We start from the raw sequence: 16754 nt of genomic DNA, 5'->3' as shown, positions 1-16754 counted from the left end.
CATGTCCTTCTCCACTGGAAACATATGTGGGAATTTTTTTCTGTTTTGCAAGCTCTGGCCTCACCTCATCACCAATACCGTGTAGAGGCTTTTTATTATATTTGTTGTGACTCTGGCATGATTCACCATCCATACAAATGGCCTGGTTGCCATAGAAATGTAAGTATTAGAAAGGGGGCAGCAAATGGTGGCATAGAATAAAGACATAAATAAAGTGGTGGAAGTAAACCACGGTATAGTGAGAGTGTAATAAAACTTTTATTATCTGTTATTTGGGAAAACCTTTACATCTGATGTGATCATACCAAGAAGCAAGGAGAGAGAGAGAGAGAGAAAGAGGGAGGGAGAAGAGAAACTAAAAAACAACAACAACAACAAAACAAGCCCCCCAAAAACCCAAAAAACGTCATTCCTTTTTTTCTGACTTCGGAATACTATCATTATTTTTATAGGACTCTTTGGAGTAAGAATAAAAGTTTTGGACCTTATTGTTTGATTACTATATAAAATGTCTGATCTCTTGAGATACATTCAGAAACATTCTGGTAGGCATATGGCCAGCGGCGCTCTAGTGGCTAATGTCTACAGCAAACACAAATAGCTTGAGATTTCTTGAGCCAGGTTTCTGTTTCTGTTTCTACTATGACGGAGCATCACTTTCTGATTCAAAACAGAATTTATGAGTTGGTTATGGGTGTCAGTGACAGCCTGGCCTCAGCTTTGTTTCCTACTACAAAATTCAAGCAATGCAAATATCACCCTGAGTTAGCCAAACATATCATCACTCATTTGTAGTCACTAATATCTTTAATCCATGTAGCGAGTCTTACCTAACACAAACAAATATTTAGCCAATGGAGCAGAAGTACAAACATTAATGAATTTGTTTTAATTGCTCTTCCCTGCGGAGGGCTGTGAGCCTATTGCTGTCAGTGAGGGACATTGCACATGGAGGCATTATATATAAAAAATTTCCTATACAGAAATCCACCGCAAACCCTGAAGGTTTATGGGGAAGACTCAAAACCTATGTATTAAGCCAAAGTAACTACTGTGAAAAATGCCTAAATTTGAGAACACTGTCAATAGATTTTTGTACATGACAATTTAGATCCAAGGAATAATAACTAACACTTAAACTATGCAAACGGCTAACAGTTAGTGTTTACCATTTACCAGGTGTTCTAGCATATATATATATATTTATATATATATAAATAAAAAAATAGTACTTATTTCATTGGGTAATAATGAAAATTATATATATAATAATGCATACATAATATATGTGTATAATATGTATATACATATATATGTATATGTAGTTAGCATATAATTTTATTATAATATGCATAATATATATTTAATTATATATAATACATATACTCATCATAGCCTGGAGTGTATTTCTTGTCCCGTATGTCCCTCTTGGTGGTGAGAATATATATATATTCTCTCATATAATCTTCACAATTACCCAATGAAGCAAGCACTATAATTCATCCCCATTTTGTAGCTAAGGAAGCCAAGGCCTAGAGAACTCAGGTGACTTGCTGAAGGTCCTACAGGAATGATGCTGGGATGAGAACACAGGCTTCTATGCTCATCACCAGTTCACTCTACTGCCTTCAACTAGTTTCTTCCAAGAGTGAATAGTTTACTTTAGTGTTAGCTAAGAAACATATGAGACTCTAGAAGCTGTTTATTCTCATTTTAACTAAACTCAATCTTCCTTCTCTTTTCGAAATTTCAATTTTACTGTCATGTACATATACTAAAGTTGACAAAACTCCCTATACTTGAAGGGATATGCAAGTCTAGATCATGAATATACCACAATGGTGACCCTATCTTTTGCAATGGTTTTCTTTGTAAGGAAACTGTCAGCTTTCTATAAAATGAAGATGATGGCTGGCCTCCCGCACTGACGGTCCACTTGTGAAGATCAATCTCTGGCAAACAAGCTGAAGAGCCAATAGGTCCAAACATCCCTTCTCATAAGAACATTCTCTCTTCACTTCCAGCCTTGAAGTATCTGGGTTTCATTTTATTTAGGTAACGTAAGGGTGTCCCTTATTTTATTTCTATGGTAAGCACAGGGAGAGAGCCCATCTTCTTTGAGGTTCTCTATAGGAATCATAATTACAGCCCCCAAAGGGAACAGACAGGACAAGAAATACTCACACCTCTCTGGACTATGATTAGATCTGGTTGGAAAGATAAGTGAGTAGATTTATAATCATATTAAACAAATGCATGGGATTCTTACAGTTATCAGAAGGGGGATATAGTTTTCAAAAAATTGGCTTTTGCGTGAATAAGAAATTAAGAACAAATGTTTCATGTCCAAAGCTACCCAAAATAGAAGGAAGGAGTCTCGAAGGAAAAAAAAAATCACCTCTTTGGTTATTTTCTCAGGTCAAAAGAGCAAGAAAAAAAAAATTTCAGAGACAAAGTTGTAGGTGAAGGCAGTATGAACTAATTCAGTCTGAAATTGTATTCCGTGCAATCACTATCCTAGAGATAATAGGTATCATTTCCTTGATCTTTGGCAGAGAGCTGTGCGCTCCTTAGCATCCACCTGATCATTTAGGCACTGTAAAACACGCTTGCCGCTGACGCCAAGCGGCCCACACGCTTTCTCCAGGCCAGAGACAATGGTTACCATTTCACTTACGTGAGCTTTTGAAGTCTTTCTTTTTCAGTCTCCTCCTCATCATGGTTCCACGAGGGCTAGTAGAGTAGAGGCTTCGAGGTAAAGTCCCCATGTTCAGGGAACTCAGGCTGTATGCACTCATGGAGGTAGGAGAGAAGGAGGACACCAAAGCTGCTGTAAGAGAGTAGACACTTGGCACAGAGCGTTCTCGGGGGGGTATGAGCCTGCTACCCTTGCCAACCAGCAACGATCCAGAAAGACACACAGGACGCACAGCAATGGCTAGGAAATACCCCAACCAGACAGACAGAGAGCAGGTCTCGGAGGCCATGGGGACAGCCCTTCAGAATCTCCGAGTTCCAAGAGTCTACAACTCCTTGAGGAGCACCATGATCCTCGGGAGCACAATGGAACACAGAGACGCTCTATGAACGTTGCTTTAGACACACACACAACTAAGCATTAAAACGAGTCTCCCCATAAACAACAACTCCATGCATCAGGTACACAGTCTCATTTCCATAGATACATTCTGACATGAATTTCACAAGTGGTGCCAAATACACAAGGAGGCGCTGAGAACATCGTAGTCTCCATAATCTTTGGAATTGTTATCTCCTGACTACATACAAAGCATTCTGAACAGTGACATCCTTCCCTAATGACAAACGCCTCTGACAGGGGGAAAAAAAAAAAGCCAGAAATGATAAGTGGCTACTAAAAAAAAAAGCACATAACACTCATGAAGCCAAATACGGTATGAATTAGATGAGGAAGAGGAAGCATATCATTTCAATGAAAGAGCAGGAGGGGAAAGTCTGGAACATTACGAGGGCTGTTTGGAGGAGGCGCTTTCGGGCCCGTCAGGGCTGGCACTCTGCAATGGTCAGGGTGGATCGTATGAGGGTGATGGTAGGTATGAAGGCTGCAGTGGTTGCTGGCCCAGGAATCCCACGTAAGTTGTCTGTCGGTCCTCTGAATTTTCACTGCCCACATGAAGTGATGATGAGAAATAAGAAAAAGAACCAAAAAAAAAAAAAAGGAAAAAATAACTGAATTGTACAAATAAAAAGTGTAACAAAAAAATGAAAGCTGCTTGCCAAAAAAAAAAAAAAAAAAAAAAAAAAATAAAAGAAAAAAAAAAAAAGAGAAAAAAAAAAAAAAAAAGACGCTTGCAAAAAAAAAAAAAAGAAGAAAAAAAAAAGAAAAGAAAAAGAAAAAAAATCTACTGGCTTTGTCCTTTCTCAGTGATCAGCAAAACAGATGATTAACATCAGGGATGGAAGCCTTTCATCTTCCCAAGAATAATGCATGTCTTTCCTTGGCCCATTTCTTTTCTCCTTTTCAAATGACTACTGAATCAATTTCTAATCTCCCCCTGTACTTCGCAGCAGAGATTAAAAACATTTTTTTTTTTTTAAACTTAAAAGTCAACCCCATAAAGATCTATGGCATCCAACTAGTAATTAAAGATTTGCACATTATGGCCAGTTTAGTAGCACTTGTTTTGAGAAAAAAGAAGGAACAATAAATCACATTGGCTCATGATTCAAGTGGTTTACCAGTCACACATCACAATATACTGTTCTGACATTTTAATTACACTCAGATCCATCAATTGGACTTGACTTTTCTCAAAACCGCCCCCCCCAAAACCCCCAGAAAACCCATTCTCAATCATCTATCAATATCAGAATCTTATTTGTATCCTCCTAAGGAGAAAATAAAAGTCTCAATATATTTTATACTTTTTTGTATTTTTGCAAAAAAATGTTTACATTTGAAAGAGATAATTGTCAAAAGATTTCACATATTCTTATATTTTAAGATGCCATAACATTTTAATAAAGCTTATTTCAAAATTTTCCTGTCCCCTTTATTGAAAAAAATGTATATTGTGTTTCTATTCTAATTTCAACATTATTTAGATTTTATTTTCTACCCAGTGTTCTGAAAGAGGGGCAATGTTATATGTGTTACTATGTCTGATATGAGATTTTTCATTGAACAATCTTAAAGAGTTAAAAATAACACATGAACTCGTATCTCCTTTTAGTGTCACGATTCTAAAGTAAAAGATGCCTAACATGTGAATTATTTAACAACATTTATTCATGTAGAGGGTCAAATACTCGATAAGTATTTAAAGGAGGCTCATTTAGATAAGGGCTTAAGTTGTCATTGGCCACCTGACAGCCTTTCTGGAGCGAGACTGCTCTCGGAACCAAAGCACCAGCAGGGAAGAGTATTGCGGGCTGTGGCTGACCTGGCTTTCAGTTCTGGCGCAGCCCTGCCTCTCTATAGGACCCTGGCCAGTCACTCAGCCTCCCTAAGCCTCAGTTTCCTCACCTGTTGAGTGGAGATTGGGAAAGCATCTCCCCTGCAGGACAATTGTGAGAATTATGCACACACTACTTTGCATGGTACACACAATAAAAACAAATGAGCTCTTACTACTACGATTGATTCTGCTTCCTTTCTATCTACTCGCCTACAAATAAAGTATCTTTTAAAGGAAAAAGACGTAGCTCTCACTCAATAAATTTCACTCAGCGGACACTTAGGTTTGGAGACTACCTCCGGAATCTGCAGAACACCTGCATGGGCCCTGCAATTTTAAAGCTCTGCGCCCTCTGGCCCTTTCCTTCTGTCCGCCGCTGTTTCTAGTTTGGGTTCCATCTCCTTGTCCACTATCCTAGTTTCAAGCCATTATCTCCCTGACCCTTGCAACACCTGCAGACTTGGTTCCCTGATTTATCTACTTACATACCTCCCTCTCAGTATCTGTAAGACGGGATAATCTTTTAAATAAGTCACTCCCATTTAAGTGGCTTCAGTGGGTTACAATTACAAGGAGAATCAAATGTGCCCCCTACTTATCTCTCCAGCTTTATCCTCATCACTCTCCCCATCCTGTTGGTCTTACAGTTATTCTTAGAACAAGCCAGGTTGCTTCCTGCCTCAGGGCATTTGCCCTTGCTCTTCTTCCTCCTCCCAGTTGCCTGCAGGGTTGGCTCCTTCTTATCATGCAGGTCTCAGCTAAGGTGCCACCTCCTCAGAGAAGTTGTTCTGACCTCCCTGGCTGCAGAGCTGCCCTATCCCAAGCTATCCCATTACTACTCTCTATTCTTCATAGCACTTATTATAGTCTGATGTGGCTTTATTTATTTAACATATTTTACATGTTTGTCTCTCTATACTGAAATTCCATGAGAATAGGAATCTACTTTGTCTTGCTCACTAGACTTATCATAGCAGCTAGAACAGTGCCTGGTCCATCATGACGGATGAATGAATGAATGCGTAAGTAGACAGGAATCAGCCGGGGTGTACCCGTCCACACTGCAGCAGCATTTTCCTTGTGATAAACAGTGTTGCGGGGGAAGTTCATAATGGATTCTCTTTGCCCATCCTCCTTCTATTTTGGGGAGTGCAAGAAGGCTTCTTAGAAAGATGTGATCATTGCTGGGTCTGGCTAATCCACACCAACAGCCACTCCAATGAACTTTTTACACTGAATTGTCTGTTTCAAATGAAGGCAGAGCATAGTGAATGGACTTTAGAATTCTACACTCACTTTTTGGCTCAGTTCTTTAAGGAGGACTTTGAAAATTATTGGGCATTTTTTTTTATGACTGTAGCACCCAATTATCAAATCAGTAAGAAAGATATTATTGACCACTCTTGGGTGCCCAGCCCTGTGCCAATCGTTACAGGCAGATTAAGTGTAGGTCATAACCTTTACCTTGACTTTGAGCTGTTCCTGATGACTAAATCTTCATACATATGAAATAATAAGGGACGAAATGATGTAAGAGAATGCATGAAATTGTATGCCATGCGTAATGAATGCAAAGATGTTCAACAAATAATGTAGGCCAGGGAGCACAGCTACTGCCTACTTTGAACATACACTCCAAATCTATTCTGTTTTACGGTGGTGTACTTGATACTCATATGCTTGTTAGGCAAGCATTTCACGAGTTTTAAGATAAGATGTTACATTTTGCAAAAAACATTTCTATACATTCTCCCATTTAATGGTCCCAATAATAACAGCCAACTTTCACTGAGCACTTGCTATATACCAGGCATTGTGCTAAATGCTATTTCATGGATTATCTTAGATAATTCTCACAATTCACTTAGGAGGCAGGTGTTGCTGTTATTATCACGCCCATCTTACAGATAAAGAAACTGAGGAATAGAAAAGTTGGGTTGCTTGCTTAAGGTCCCAAGTGGTGGAGCCAGAATTAAGTCTGGAAGTCTGATTCAAGAGTCCCTGCCTTTCAGCCACCACACGCTGCCTCTTCCTGTGGGTGTTCCTGGATTTGTGCAGATACATATGCAGCAAGTTAAAAATAAAATGCTTTTTACATCTTCCAGGATGGCGTCACTGTTGGGAGTCCTACGATGTATCTGACATGGAGGGGGCTTTTGTCTGTTCTCTCTCACTGTACCCTCCTGCCCTGTCCGGGATGTCTATGGGCCCAGGCCAACAGCTGATTTTGTGGTTGCTCCTGGAGCTCACAAATGGAAGGTCCTCCAGGCACTGAATGTACTGAACCTTGTGACTCTGCTCCATGTTCTCTTCCAAAGTCTCATGAACTTCAATCATGATTATGTCTCCCAAAGACCCTCAGTGGGAACAATTTCTAACCTTATTGGAAACTCATTCTTGTTGGCATTTTTAGTGCTATTTATCAGCAAAAGGCACAATTACTCTCATTCCTAGCTGACGTGCCTGTTTCTTTATTTCCCTGAAAACACTGTGGTGGTGAATACTGTGTTGGGAAGCAAAACTTGGGAAATATATCTCCATCCACCTTGGGATGAGAGACATGCTGGTCGGGCATCAGAATTCCTGAAAAAAATTACCAGAACTTTCTTGTGGCAAAAGGGTAAAACTATGTAAAACCATTCTACCACATAAAAAAAACCCAGAAGTTTGAGAATTATAAACACCATAAAATTTTTTGGGTATTTTTTTCCCCTCCTTAACTGTGATGTAATTATGTTTCGGAGCCAATAATTTTGTCCTTTTGGAAATGCAAGTCTGATTTTAATGTAAAATGTAAGGAGATGCCTGTAGGCGAGATAAGAAAGAGGGCGCAACTGTCAGCCAAAGTAGATGATAAGGTCGGAAGTGGAAGCTAGAATTACTTCAATTACCAGCCCCCACCCTCCACCCCTCTGAAAAATCACAATGACATCAGGTTTTTGGTAGTGAAAAAAAAATTTTGTTCTTGGTCTCCATGCATCTTAGGATATAAATTCACCCTCTCAAATTGTCTTGACAGGTAAAAAGATTTAATATTTCATGAGTTGGAAACTATTTGGACTACTTATGATTTGTACACAGGGTCAATAAAAAGGGGGAGATGGGGCTGTAATGACATTTTGCTAGGGTCTGCTCCGTAGTTCTGATTCTCTGACAGCAGAATTTATCAAGCCGAATCTCATGCTGAGAATGCACCACACTGTGTGCATTCTTAGACCCACTATGCTCCAGATCCAGTGATGACTTCGGGTTAATTTAGAAGAGACTTAGTTTTAGAAATCTCTCCCCTCTGCCAGTGTGCCCCGTGGGGTCTCCTGAGCGGAACGGGGTGCATTCCCATGAACCCCTTACTGTTTCTAGTCAGAGGAGGCAGAGTTTCCTTCCCTAACCTGCCTCTACGGCAACCCTTCTCTGCTCCATTGTGTCAAATTAAAATCTGATAAAGGTAATGCTGTACTAGAGATTTTCATTAGCTCCAGGCTGTCTAAGCTCCATTTAACTAAAAAAGGTTGCATCCAGCTGACTCATTCAGTAGGAAAATGATCTGGTCCCTCTTTTTTTTTTTTTCTTTTCTTCCAAACTGTGGCAAAGTGCGGTGTGTTTCAGAAGGTGGGAGATGCATAATACGATCTCCTCACAAGCAAAATTTCAATTCCAGAAAAAATACAAAAAAAAAAAAAATACAAAAAAAAAATACAAAAAAAAAAAAAAGCTCGTCTCCGTCTCCGGGTCGGGCCCCCTGAAAGCACTCGTGAAGCTGGAAGTTGGAAGAAAGACTCTCCAGTGGAGTGTCATTTGGGGTTCCAAGCCCTTTATCTTGTACCAGGTTTTGTTTAAAGATGCCTAAGTGGAGGGTACATGAACACTTAGCAAACATATCTGTGAGTTTCCACACAGTAAAAATGTGGGTCCTCTCAGCTGACAGCTGTTACAGAATAAATGTAGTCAAATATTCTGATACTCCCAGGAAAGGTACTTGCTCACAGAGGTGGTTCTCCATCCTAAGGGAAAAGCTACTCTGGCAAATAGACAAAATATAGAGAAAGTCAAACTTTCCTATGACTGTTTTTTTTTTCCCTCTCCAAATATCTGAAGGGTGTGCCACGAATACCCACTTCATAATTATTTTTAAAAAGTGAGAGTTTTACAATATGCCTTCATTGTCCTTCAAGTAGAATGGAAATTCAGTATGCGGAACAGTAAGTCAAATTCTTTCCCTTCTCTCCACACTCAATTCGTAACAAAGCCTTTAAAAAAAAAAAAAAATCAAACAGTACAAGCCTGAAAATTCTGTTTCAAATAATGTTTCTTTCTTCAATTTTGAGATTTCAAATAAATTACGTTTGGCTCAGGGGTTGGGGGCGATCTGGAAGATGAAGAAAAGCCAACAAAGATAACCTGCTGTTTTGAAAAGAAATGATAAAGCCGGAAGTAGACTCTGTGTCTTCTGGCCTCTAACTCGGCTGAAGAAGCAGTAACTGCAAGGGGAAGATACAGAGATTTAGCTAGCTGGATCCTCTCACCATGGTCAGGTCCCTTCAGGGCCAGGCGGGTCTGATGATGGGGCAGAATCTCAAGCTTGACCTGGTCGGTGGTGTTGGCCAGGAACTGGGTGGCCTCTGCTAACGTACAGTACTCCATGCTCGTTCCGTCGATGGACAGGATGTGGTCTCCCACGTGCAGGGCACCACATCTACAGAAAGGGAAAGGACAAATACTCAGTAGGATGAGTGCCTTCCTCTTTGGACTATGACTTTCACGGCCTTCACAGTTAACATTTCACACAGTTTCAATTTACTTAAAAATAGGAAAAGTTTAAGTGTTATAGGAAACACCATCTGTCAAATGTTAAGTACCTTGTGTAGGAATAGGAATATAGAAAATACAGAAAAACTCAAGGAAGTGTTTTTCTCTTGTGCTTCTTAAAAAAGAATATATTATTTCAGGGTGGCGGTGCCGAAAGTTGAAGGGAAGTGAGTGGGAGGGAAGAGAAGAACAGGACAATTTTCCCCCTTGGCTTTTTTTTTTTTTTCTGTGATTTTTCCTTGTTGGTTTTTATATCTATGAGTATGAGTTGGTAAATATTCAGAATGTCAAGATGTGACTCGCATAATTGCAATGGGATCATTTACAACTACTTTATGTGTGAATGGGAATAACTGGGGGAGACTCAGCTAATGCTTTTTCAGAACCCCTCACATGAGCTGCCAAATCACCAGTGCTTTATTATTATATTTTATTTTGTTATTCTGGAGTTAAACATCGATTAGTAGAAAAGCTCTCGATGGCGATGGAAATTATGCAGGAGTCAAAAGAGTCAAAAATGAGGCCTGCGTGGTGAGTGAAAGGGAAAGCTGGGGGGTGGGGGAAGGGCTAGCTGCTACATCTTGCTGAACTCAAGAGACTGGCTACTGAATGAGTTGAGAAAAGCAAACACAGCAGTCAGCATCCCGACATACCAGTCAAGTGGACAGCTCCTTAAACTGGTTACCCCCTGCGGAACGGGAGAAAAACAGAGGGAGAAAATTAAAGCATCCTGCACCATTGAACTGGAGAATACCCCTGGATCAATGGCCGTCACTGGTAAAGAACCAAATGTAGGGTAAGGCCACAGTGGAGCTGTAGACTGACCACTACAGGGGTTACTGCAGGTTACTGCATCAGGGTGGGAGGTTTCCCACGTAGGGCGAGGGCCTCTGGAAAAGAGGCTGGAAACATGCAGGGGAGGCAGGGCCTCTCGGAGTATATCGAGCAATTTGCACAGTGGGAATAGTCTCCTTCTCAAGACAAAAAGAGCATTTCAAGTCGTCCCTTCCATCTAAAAATAAAATTCTGCGTGGATGCACTTGGAGAGCTTCGGCGATGGAAGTGGGGGTTTTCTTACCAGAAGCTGGGAAATAATTTATTAGGTGGGGAGGTAGTCTTTTTGCCCCCAACCCTTCTTACCTTATAAGTCTAAAATAGTAATTAGGAAAAAGAATTCAGGAAAAAGGACTTTTGTTTTTATTGTGTCATAGGAATGAACGCTGTTTTCAGGGGCCCTTGAAGACAGTGAAACCCTAAGATTAACATTCTATGACAGTGTAAGACCTCTCTTTGAAGACTGCATTATTTCAAAAATATTGTTTTACTCATTTAAGAAAAAAGGAATGAGATTTTTATAAGATTTTGGCAAGATTTAATTGTTAACAGTTCAGGAAAACGTATGACGTCTCTAAAGGGAGCATACTCAAGATATGCTTAGCTACCCTACACCAAAAACAATCTATCACCCTAGAACATGGTAGGAAAACTTGTTCAGTTGCTTGACTTTTTTTTTTTCCTACCTCTAATGGCCACACCAAACATCTGGATGAGGCAACATAACATTATGGGGTGGCTGATAAGGTACGTGAATTTTTAAGCCCTAGAACCGTTAACTTGTTTTCTTGATGAAACTTGTATAAACGGGCAGGAGAGTTGTTTTTTAATCATATATGTATGTGTGTGAATGCATGTGTACATGTGTAAGTATTACATATGTGTGTATATACATATAGAAATATATATATATTTTAACACTCATGCAGTTTTGAAAAGTAGGCACTTTCTACAACACCCACCTGTCTGCAATACTTGCAGATTTGATTTTGTCTATGACAATGACCTGTTTGTTACAGCACATCGAGGTAGTTAGGGCAACCCCAAGGCTGGCACCAGGAGTTTTGGCAACTTCAACTAGCAGTGGCCCGGACGCTGTTGCCACAGAATCTACGGAAGAACAAATTTCAGAAAACAAAACAAAATAAAACCAATAAGCAAACAGACACACGAAAAATGTGGAGAATGTTCAGTCTGATGTTGGTCTATTAACGTTATCACTGAAACTTACATTTCCCTCCAGGTACCATCCCCCTGGCCCTGGTAACTTCTTAGGGCACCTTTTAGGACACCTGTTCTATCCAGCTTGCATATCCAGTAATATGTACACAGGTTTATCTCTTCAATTAAAGTTTAAGCTTCACATTAGTTGGGATAATGTTTTGTGTATCTTTATGCCCTCTTTATCACTTGGCACAGTGCCTGGCAATACTAGGTTTCTCAATAAAAGTTTTTCAAATAGCACCTACTGTGGATGGATGGATGGATGGGTGGATGGATGGTTGGATGGGAGAGAAGGATGAATAGATGAAGTCTCTCAGTAGCCAAATACTAGGAATGCATACACTAAGTTGAATTTGTAAGTCTTTGGGTCTTTCCCTATTCTGGACCTGATCTAGGGTCACTTTGCCCTTGGCAGTGACTTCACACCACACAGGCTTTATTTTTGGCTTGGAACACTCTTTATTCCTTCAACTCCTCCTCATCTTGGGGACTCAGTGTAAACATCAGCTCCTCTGAGAAGCCTCTCCTGACTCATGATTTGGGGAGATCCCTTTCTCATGTGCTCCTACAGCCTGCTATATTCCTTTTGTTACGGCACACACCTCACTGTTTTGCAGTGGCCAGTGTGGATTACATGCTTCTGTCCTTTGCCAGACTGCAAGCTGGCTGCGAAGGCAGAGATGATGTCTTGTTGATCACGACATCCTCAATGCCTGGCATAATGATCGGCCCAGAAGAGGAGGTGAGCGATAAACAGTTGTTGAATGAATGCATGAATAAATGAGAAAACTCATGAAGTCCCTTAAAGGTCAGAAGAGGCAGGGGTCATACAGGTAAGAGCCCTGGACACAGAATTAAAACACCTGCGTTTCTTTTTTTCACAATATTTTGATCATGGTACCTCAGACAAGTTACTAAAACTTTCTAAGTCAGCTTGCTTGCCTACAAAATGGTATCCTTTCCTCAGTGTTTACTTTGATGAAATCAATGTCTTGTTAAAGCGTTTTGTAATTTACAAAGTGCTGTACATAGAGAATATTATTATTATTGCTATATTATGACCTCAGCATTTCACAAGACTATATTACAAGACTGTAATATTTTTCTGATTTTCTACTGCTCTTCATTAATGCAAATTTGTCTTTCTCCAAGTACATTTTATCATGGAGGAAACGCTCAGATATGGTGAGCTAGGAAATCTGTGTTCCTGTTGCTGAAGCTCAGGCAGTATGGACTGACTCCTGAAGCTGAAAGTTTCATTGGAGAGAGCAATTTTCAGTTTGCTATGAAACAAGGTATTTCTCAAATAAGGTAAAGATGAGAACATTCATGCCAACAACATTTGTATTCCAGTGCTAAGGATTCGTGTATGTACATTCTTTCTTTTTTTTTTTTTAAGATTTTATTTATTAATTTATTTCAGAGAGAGAGAGGGTGCGAGTGAGAGAACACAAAAGGGGGGTAGGGTGGGGAGGGGCAGAGGGAGAGGGAGAAGCAGACTCCTTGCTGAGCTGGGAGCCCGATGCCAGAGCTGGATCCCGGACTCCAAGATCATGACCCGAGCTGAAGGCTGTTTTAGTGGTCCTTTCTTCACTAGGGTAGTCGATTCTGCCCACCTCTCAACTCTCATAGTCCAAGTTCTGTGACTAAGTGCACAAAATCTGGTGCCTCGAGCTTCACACTCTGAAGTCTCCTGTCCTCCCCTTCCTTGAGCAGGCTCCCTAGCAAGGTCCCTTCTTGCTTAGGTTGACCCTCGTGTCAGCTCTGGCCCAGCAGGGCCTTTTCTTTACATTATCTTTATAGAACTTTAGAAGGACTTAATTAATTAAGGTATAATTGACAGATTACCTTAGTTTTAGGTATAAAATATGATGATCATATATTCATATATGCTGTGAAATGGTCACCACAATAATAGAAGGAATAATTTTAGGAGGACTAATTTCCAAAATCACTTCCCATAGACTGGTTGGATTATAACAGATAGCTTTGTGAGGTGATAATCACACATATTCTTCCACTTGGTTTTCTCATGTCAAAAGATAAATTTCTTTGACTTAACAGATGAAAGCAATAAAGTTTCTCTGTTACTTATAACTTAATCTCTTACAAATGACAGAAACTGGTAGTTGTTCCTTGGTATTCTATCTTCCTTTTTTTCTTCAGTAATAAGCTGCCAAGCTAAGGACATTTCCCAGCCTCCTTTGCAGTGAGGTGCAGCCAAGTGACCAAATTCCAGCCAATGGGGAGTGAGTGGAAGTGAGAAGTGAGCTGTTCTGGATGTGCTCTTAAAAATGAGGGCTGTGCTCTCCTTGATCTCATTTCCTCCTTGTTGCTGTTGCAATGTGGGCCCAGCCCTGGTAACCCATCTTCAACCATGTAGGCAAGAGCAGGGAGCCACGTAGAGGAAGCTTTGGTTTCTGAAACCCTATCTCCAGAGATCGGTGCTCTCCCAATAAATAAACTTCTATCACATTTAAGCTAGTAGTTTAAGCTTGGGTCTTTGTTAAAAGCTAAATCTATATCCTGATAGGCCTTTTCACTTGTGTCTATCCCCCAATGTATCTTTCTTGAATTGTTATTCTAAGAGGCAGCTATTTACAACTAGGTATTTGCAGATGTAAATTTTTTATAAAACCACAATCAACCATTACCCAGTATACACGACGTATCCATTTTTCTTAAAAGCATTACATCATGATTAAAGATGTTATCAGCATATGTGGAAATTGTTTAAATGTAAACTCTTACATTGTTATTCTTTTTTTCTGGCCTATATTGATCAAGGTCCTAAAAATTATATTCTTGCATGGTTCTAACGTTCCAGTTATGGTGAAGAATGAATATTAAGCTTTTTCCTGTATAAAGAAATGAGAGGAACATCTTCTATCAAGAAACATAGAAAAATATTGGCAAACTTGTAGGGAATTGATTACCCACAAGAAGCTTTTTCCTTTCTGATCTTTAAGGATCTAATTAGTGTTTAAGAACACTTTTGAGATGAAGGTAAAGGTGTTTTATCAGGCTGTAGTGTTCTGGAAGAATGGAACAATTAGGAGAAATTGTTGGTAGGAAAGGAGGCAGACACAAAGTCAAAAGTGAAGTGCTACACATTAAATGCATGTGAGTAGCTGACAAAAAAGTTTTAAAGAGGTCATGGGAGACCTTTGCTCTCCTCATCCCTTTAGCTTTGCACTTGCCTGTTAGTGCCCTGCTATCATTGAATTATGGATCCTCCCATGTGGAGGGGGCCTTGGGGTTAGACTGAAGAGAATGGGGTGTGTCTAGAACAAGTGTCAGGTTCTCTTGAAGTAGATGATGTACATACAATTAAAGTGGTTTATGGGGGGAAGAAAGAAGCATAGAACAAGTGCACCAGATCTTCTGCCGCCATTAATTTAGAAGAGAAGAGAGATAACACCCACAACTGCTCTGGTGCACCTCTAGAATAAGTTTCTCTTTAAGTAGTACTTTCCCCAGTAAGACTTCAAAGGAAAAACAAGTGCAATATTTCCACTTGGGGGAGCCGAATGTGCCATGAACAAGTTTCTTTTAAACTTTAAAGTAGAAAGCTTCAGAGTTCTGAGAAGAGAAATTTAAAGTCATGGTTAAGGGAAGAAGCATGTACTTCTAAGCTGAGCTTAGGGCTGGAAGCTGGGAGGGTGATGCCTAGCTCTGCCACCAACATACCATGCAGCCCAACCCATCATTTCCTTTAGATCTCATTTTCTTCATTTGTAAAATAAGGGGACTTCAATAAAAGCTCTCTAGCCCTGATAAGCTATGACTCTACAAAGAAATAGCAAGGTCAGGTAAGGAAAAGCCTAGGGAATCAGAAAATTAGAGAAGGTTAATAAACTTTATAACAATATGCAATAGCTAAATTTAAATTTCAATATCCTTCTAATGAGTAGAAGAGGTGAACTGCTAGATAGAAAAGTGATTCTAGATAACTGAGGTTTACGAAGATGGGTTGTAAAACCTCACACTCTTAAGTATTTTGATAACAACAATAACACCCTTTAAAGATGGAGTTTGAGGGATGGTCTCCCATCTTTATACACTCATTATATAATAGAAAGATTTCACATTAAGAAGTTTCCAGGACACAACTTTAACTTTCTAATAAGACTGTGTGTGTGTCATAATGAGGTCCTAACTTATACAGAAAAAAATAAAGATAGTGAGGAAAGGAAGGTGCTTATCTCATGTAAAGATGATCAGGGATTTAAAAAAAAATTTATTTAAATTCTATTTAGCTAACATATACTGTATTATTAGTTACAGGGGTAGAATTTAGTGTGGTTCATCAGTTGCATATAACACCCAGTGCTCATTATATCAAGTGCCCTCCTTAATGCCTATCACCCAATTACCCCATCCCTCCATCCACCTCCCCTCTAGCAACCCTCAGTTTGTTTCCTATAGTTAAGATTCTCTTATGATTTGCCTCCCTCTCTATTTTTATCTTATTTTATTTTTTCTTCTCTTCCCCTATGTTCATGTTTTGTTTCTTAAATTCCACATATGAGTGAAATCATATGGTATTTGTCTTTCTCTGACTTATTTCACTTAGCATAATGCCCTCTAGTTCCATCCATGTCATTGCAAATGGCAAGATTTCATTCTTTTCGATGGCTGAGTAGTATTCCATTTTATACACACACACACCACAAGGATATCAGGGATTGTTGACAACAGTTTACTGAATATGAGCTCAGCCTTCTATTCTTTCTCCTTTGTAGCCCAGTTTCACTTAACCACGATCACTCTTAAATTTATGTGTCCAGCACATAATCCTTCCCCAGAGCTCCCACTGCTCCCACTGCCTTGAATAATTCTTGGATGTTTCATGAGCACAACAAACACAATATGTGCAAAACTGATAGTGAGCCCACCACACTTCACTGGTTCTCCTCCATGTTTCCTTCTCTCAGTGACTGACTCCTGTTA

The 16754-nt window shown here is 39.7% G+C and overlaps 1 protein-coding gene across 1 annotated transcript in view; it reads right to left on the bottom strand.

The window, feature by feature from the left end:
• Positions 1 to 16754, bottom strand: part of GRIP1 (glutamate receptor interacting protein 1) — a 193035-nt gene that overhangs the window by 87780 nt on the left and 88501 nt on the right. The window contains exons 8-11 of the mRNA XM_035002883.1: positions 11540 to 11687; positions 9461 to 9630; positions 3487 to 3642; positions 2678 to 2830 (exon numbers count right to left, since the gene is read on the bottom strand). Of these exons, the coding sequence (XP_034858774.1) occupies positions 2678 to 2830; positions 3487 to 3642; positions 9461 to 9630; positions 11540 to 11687 (627 nt within the window). The remainder of the gene's footprint in view (positions 1 to 2677; positions 2831 to 3486; positions 3643 to 9460; positions 9631 to 11539; positions 11688 to 16754) is intronic.

Source organism: Mirounga leonina, unplaced genomic scaffold (genome assembly GCF_011800145.1).
Source record: "Mirounga leonina isolate KUSES-001 unplaced genomic scaffold, KU_Mleo_1.0 Mir_126, whole genome shotgun sequence".
Taxonomy (NCBI): Eukaryota; Metazoa; Chordata; class Mammalia; order Carnivora; family Phocidae; genus Mirounga; species Mirounga leonina.
Note: the sequence above shows the minus strand (reverse complement) of the source record. Positions and strands in the feature narration are given on the sequence as shown.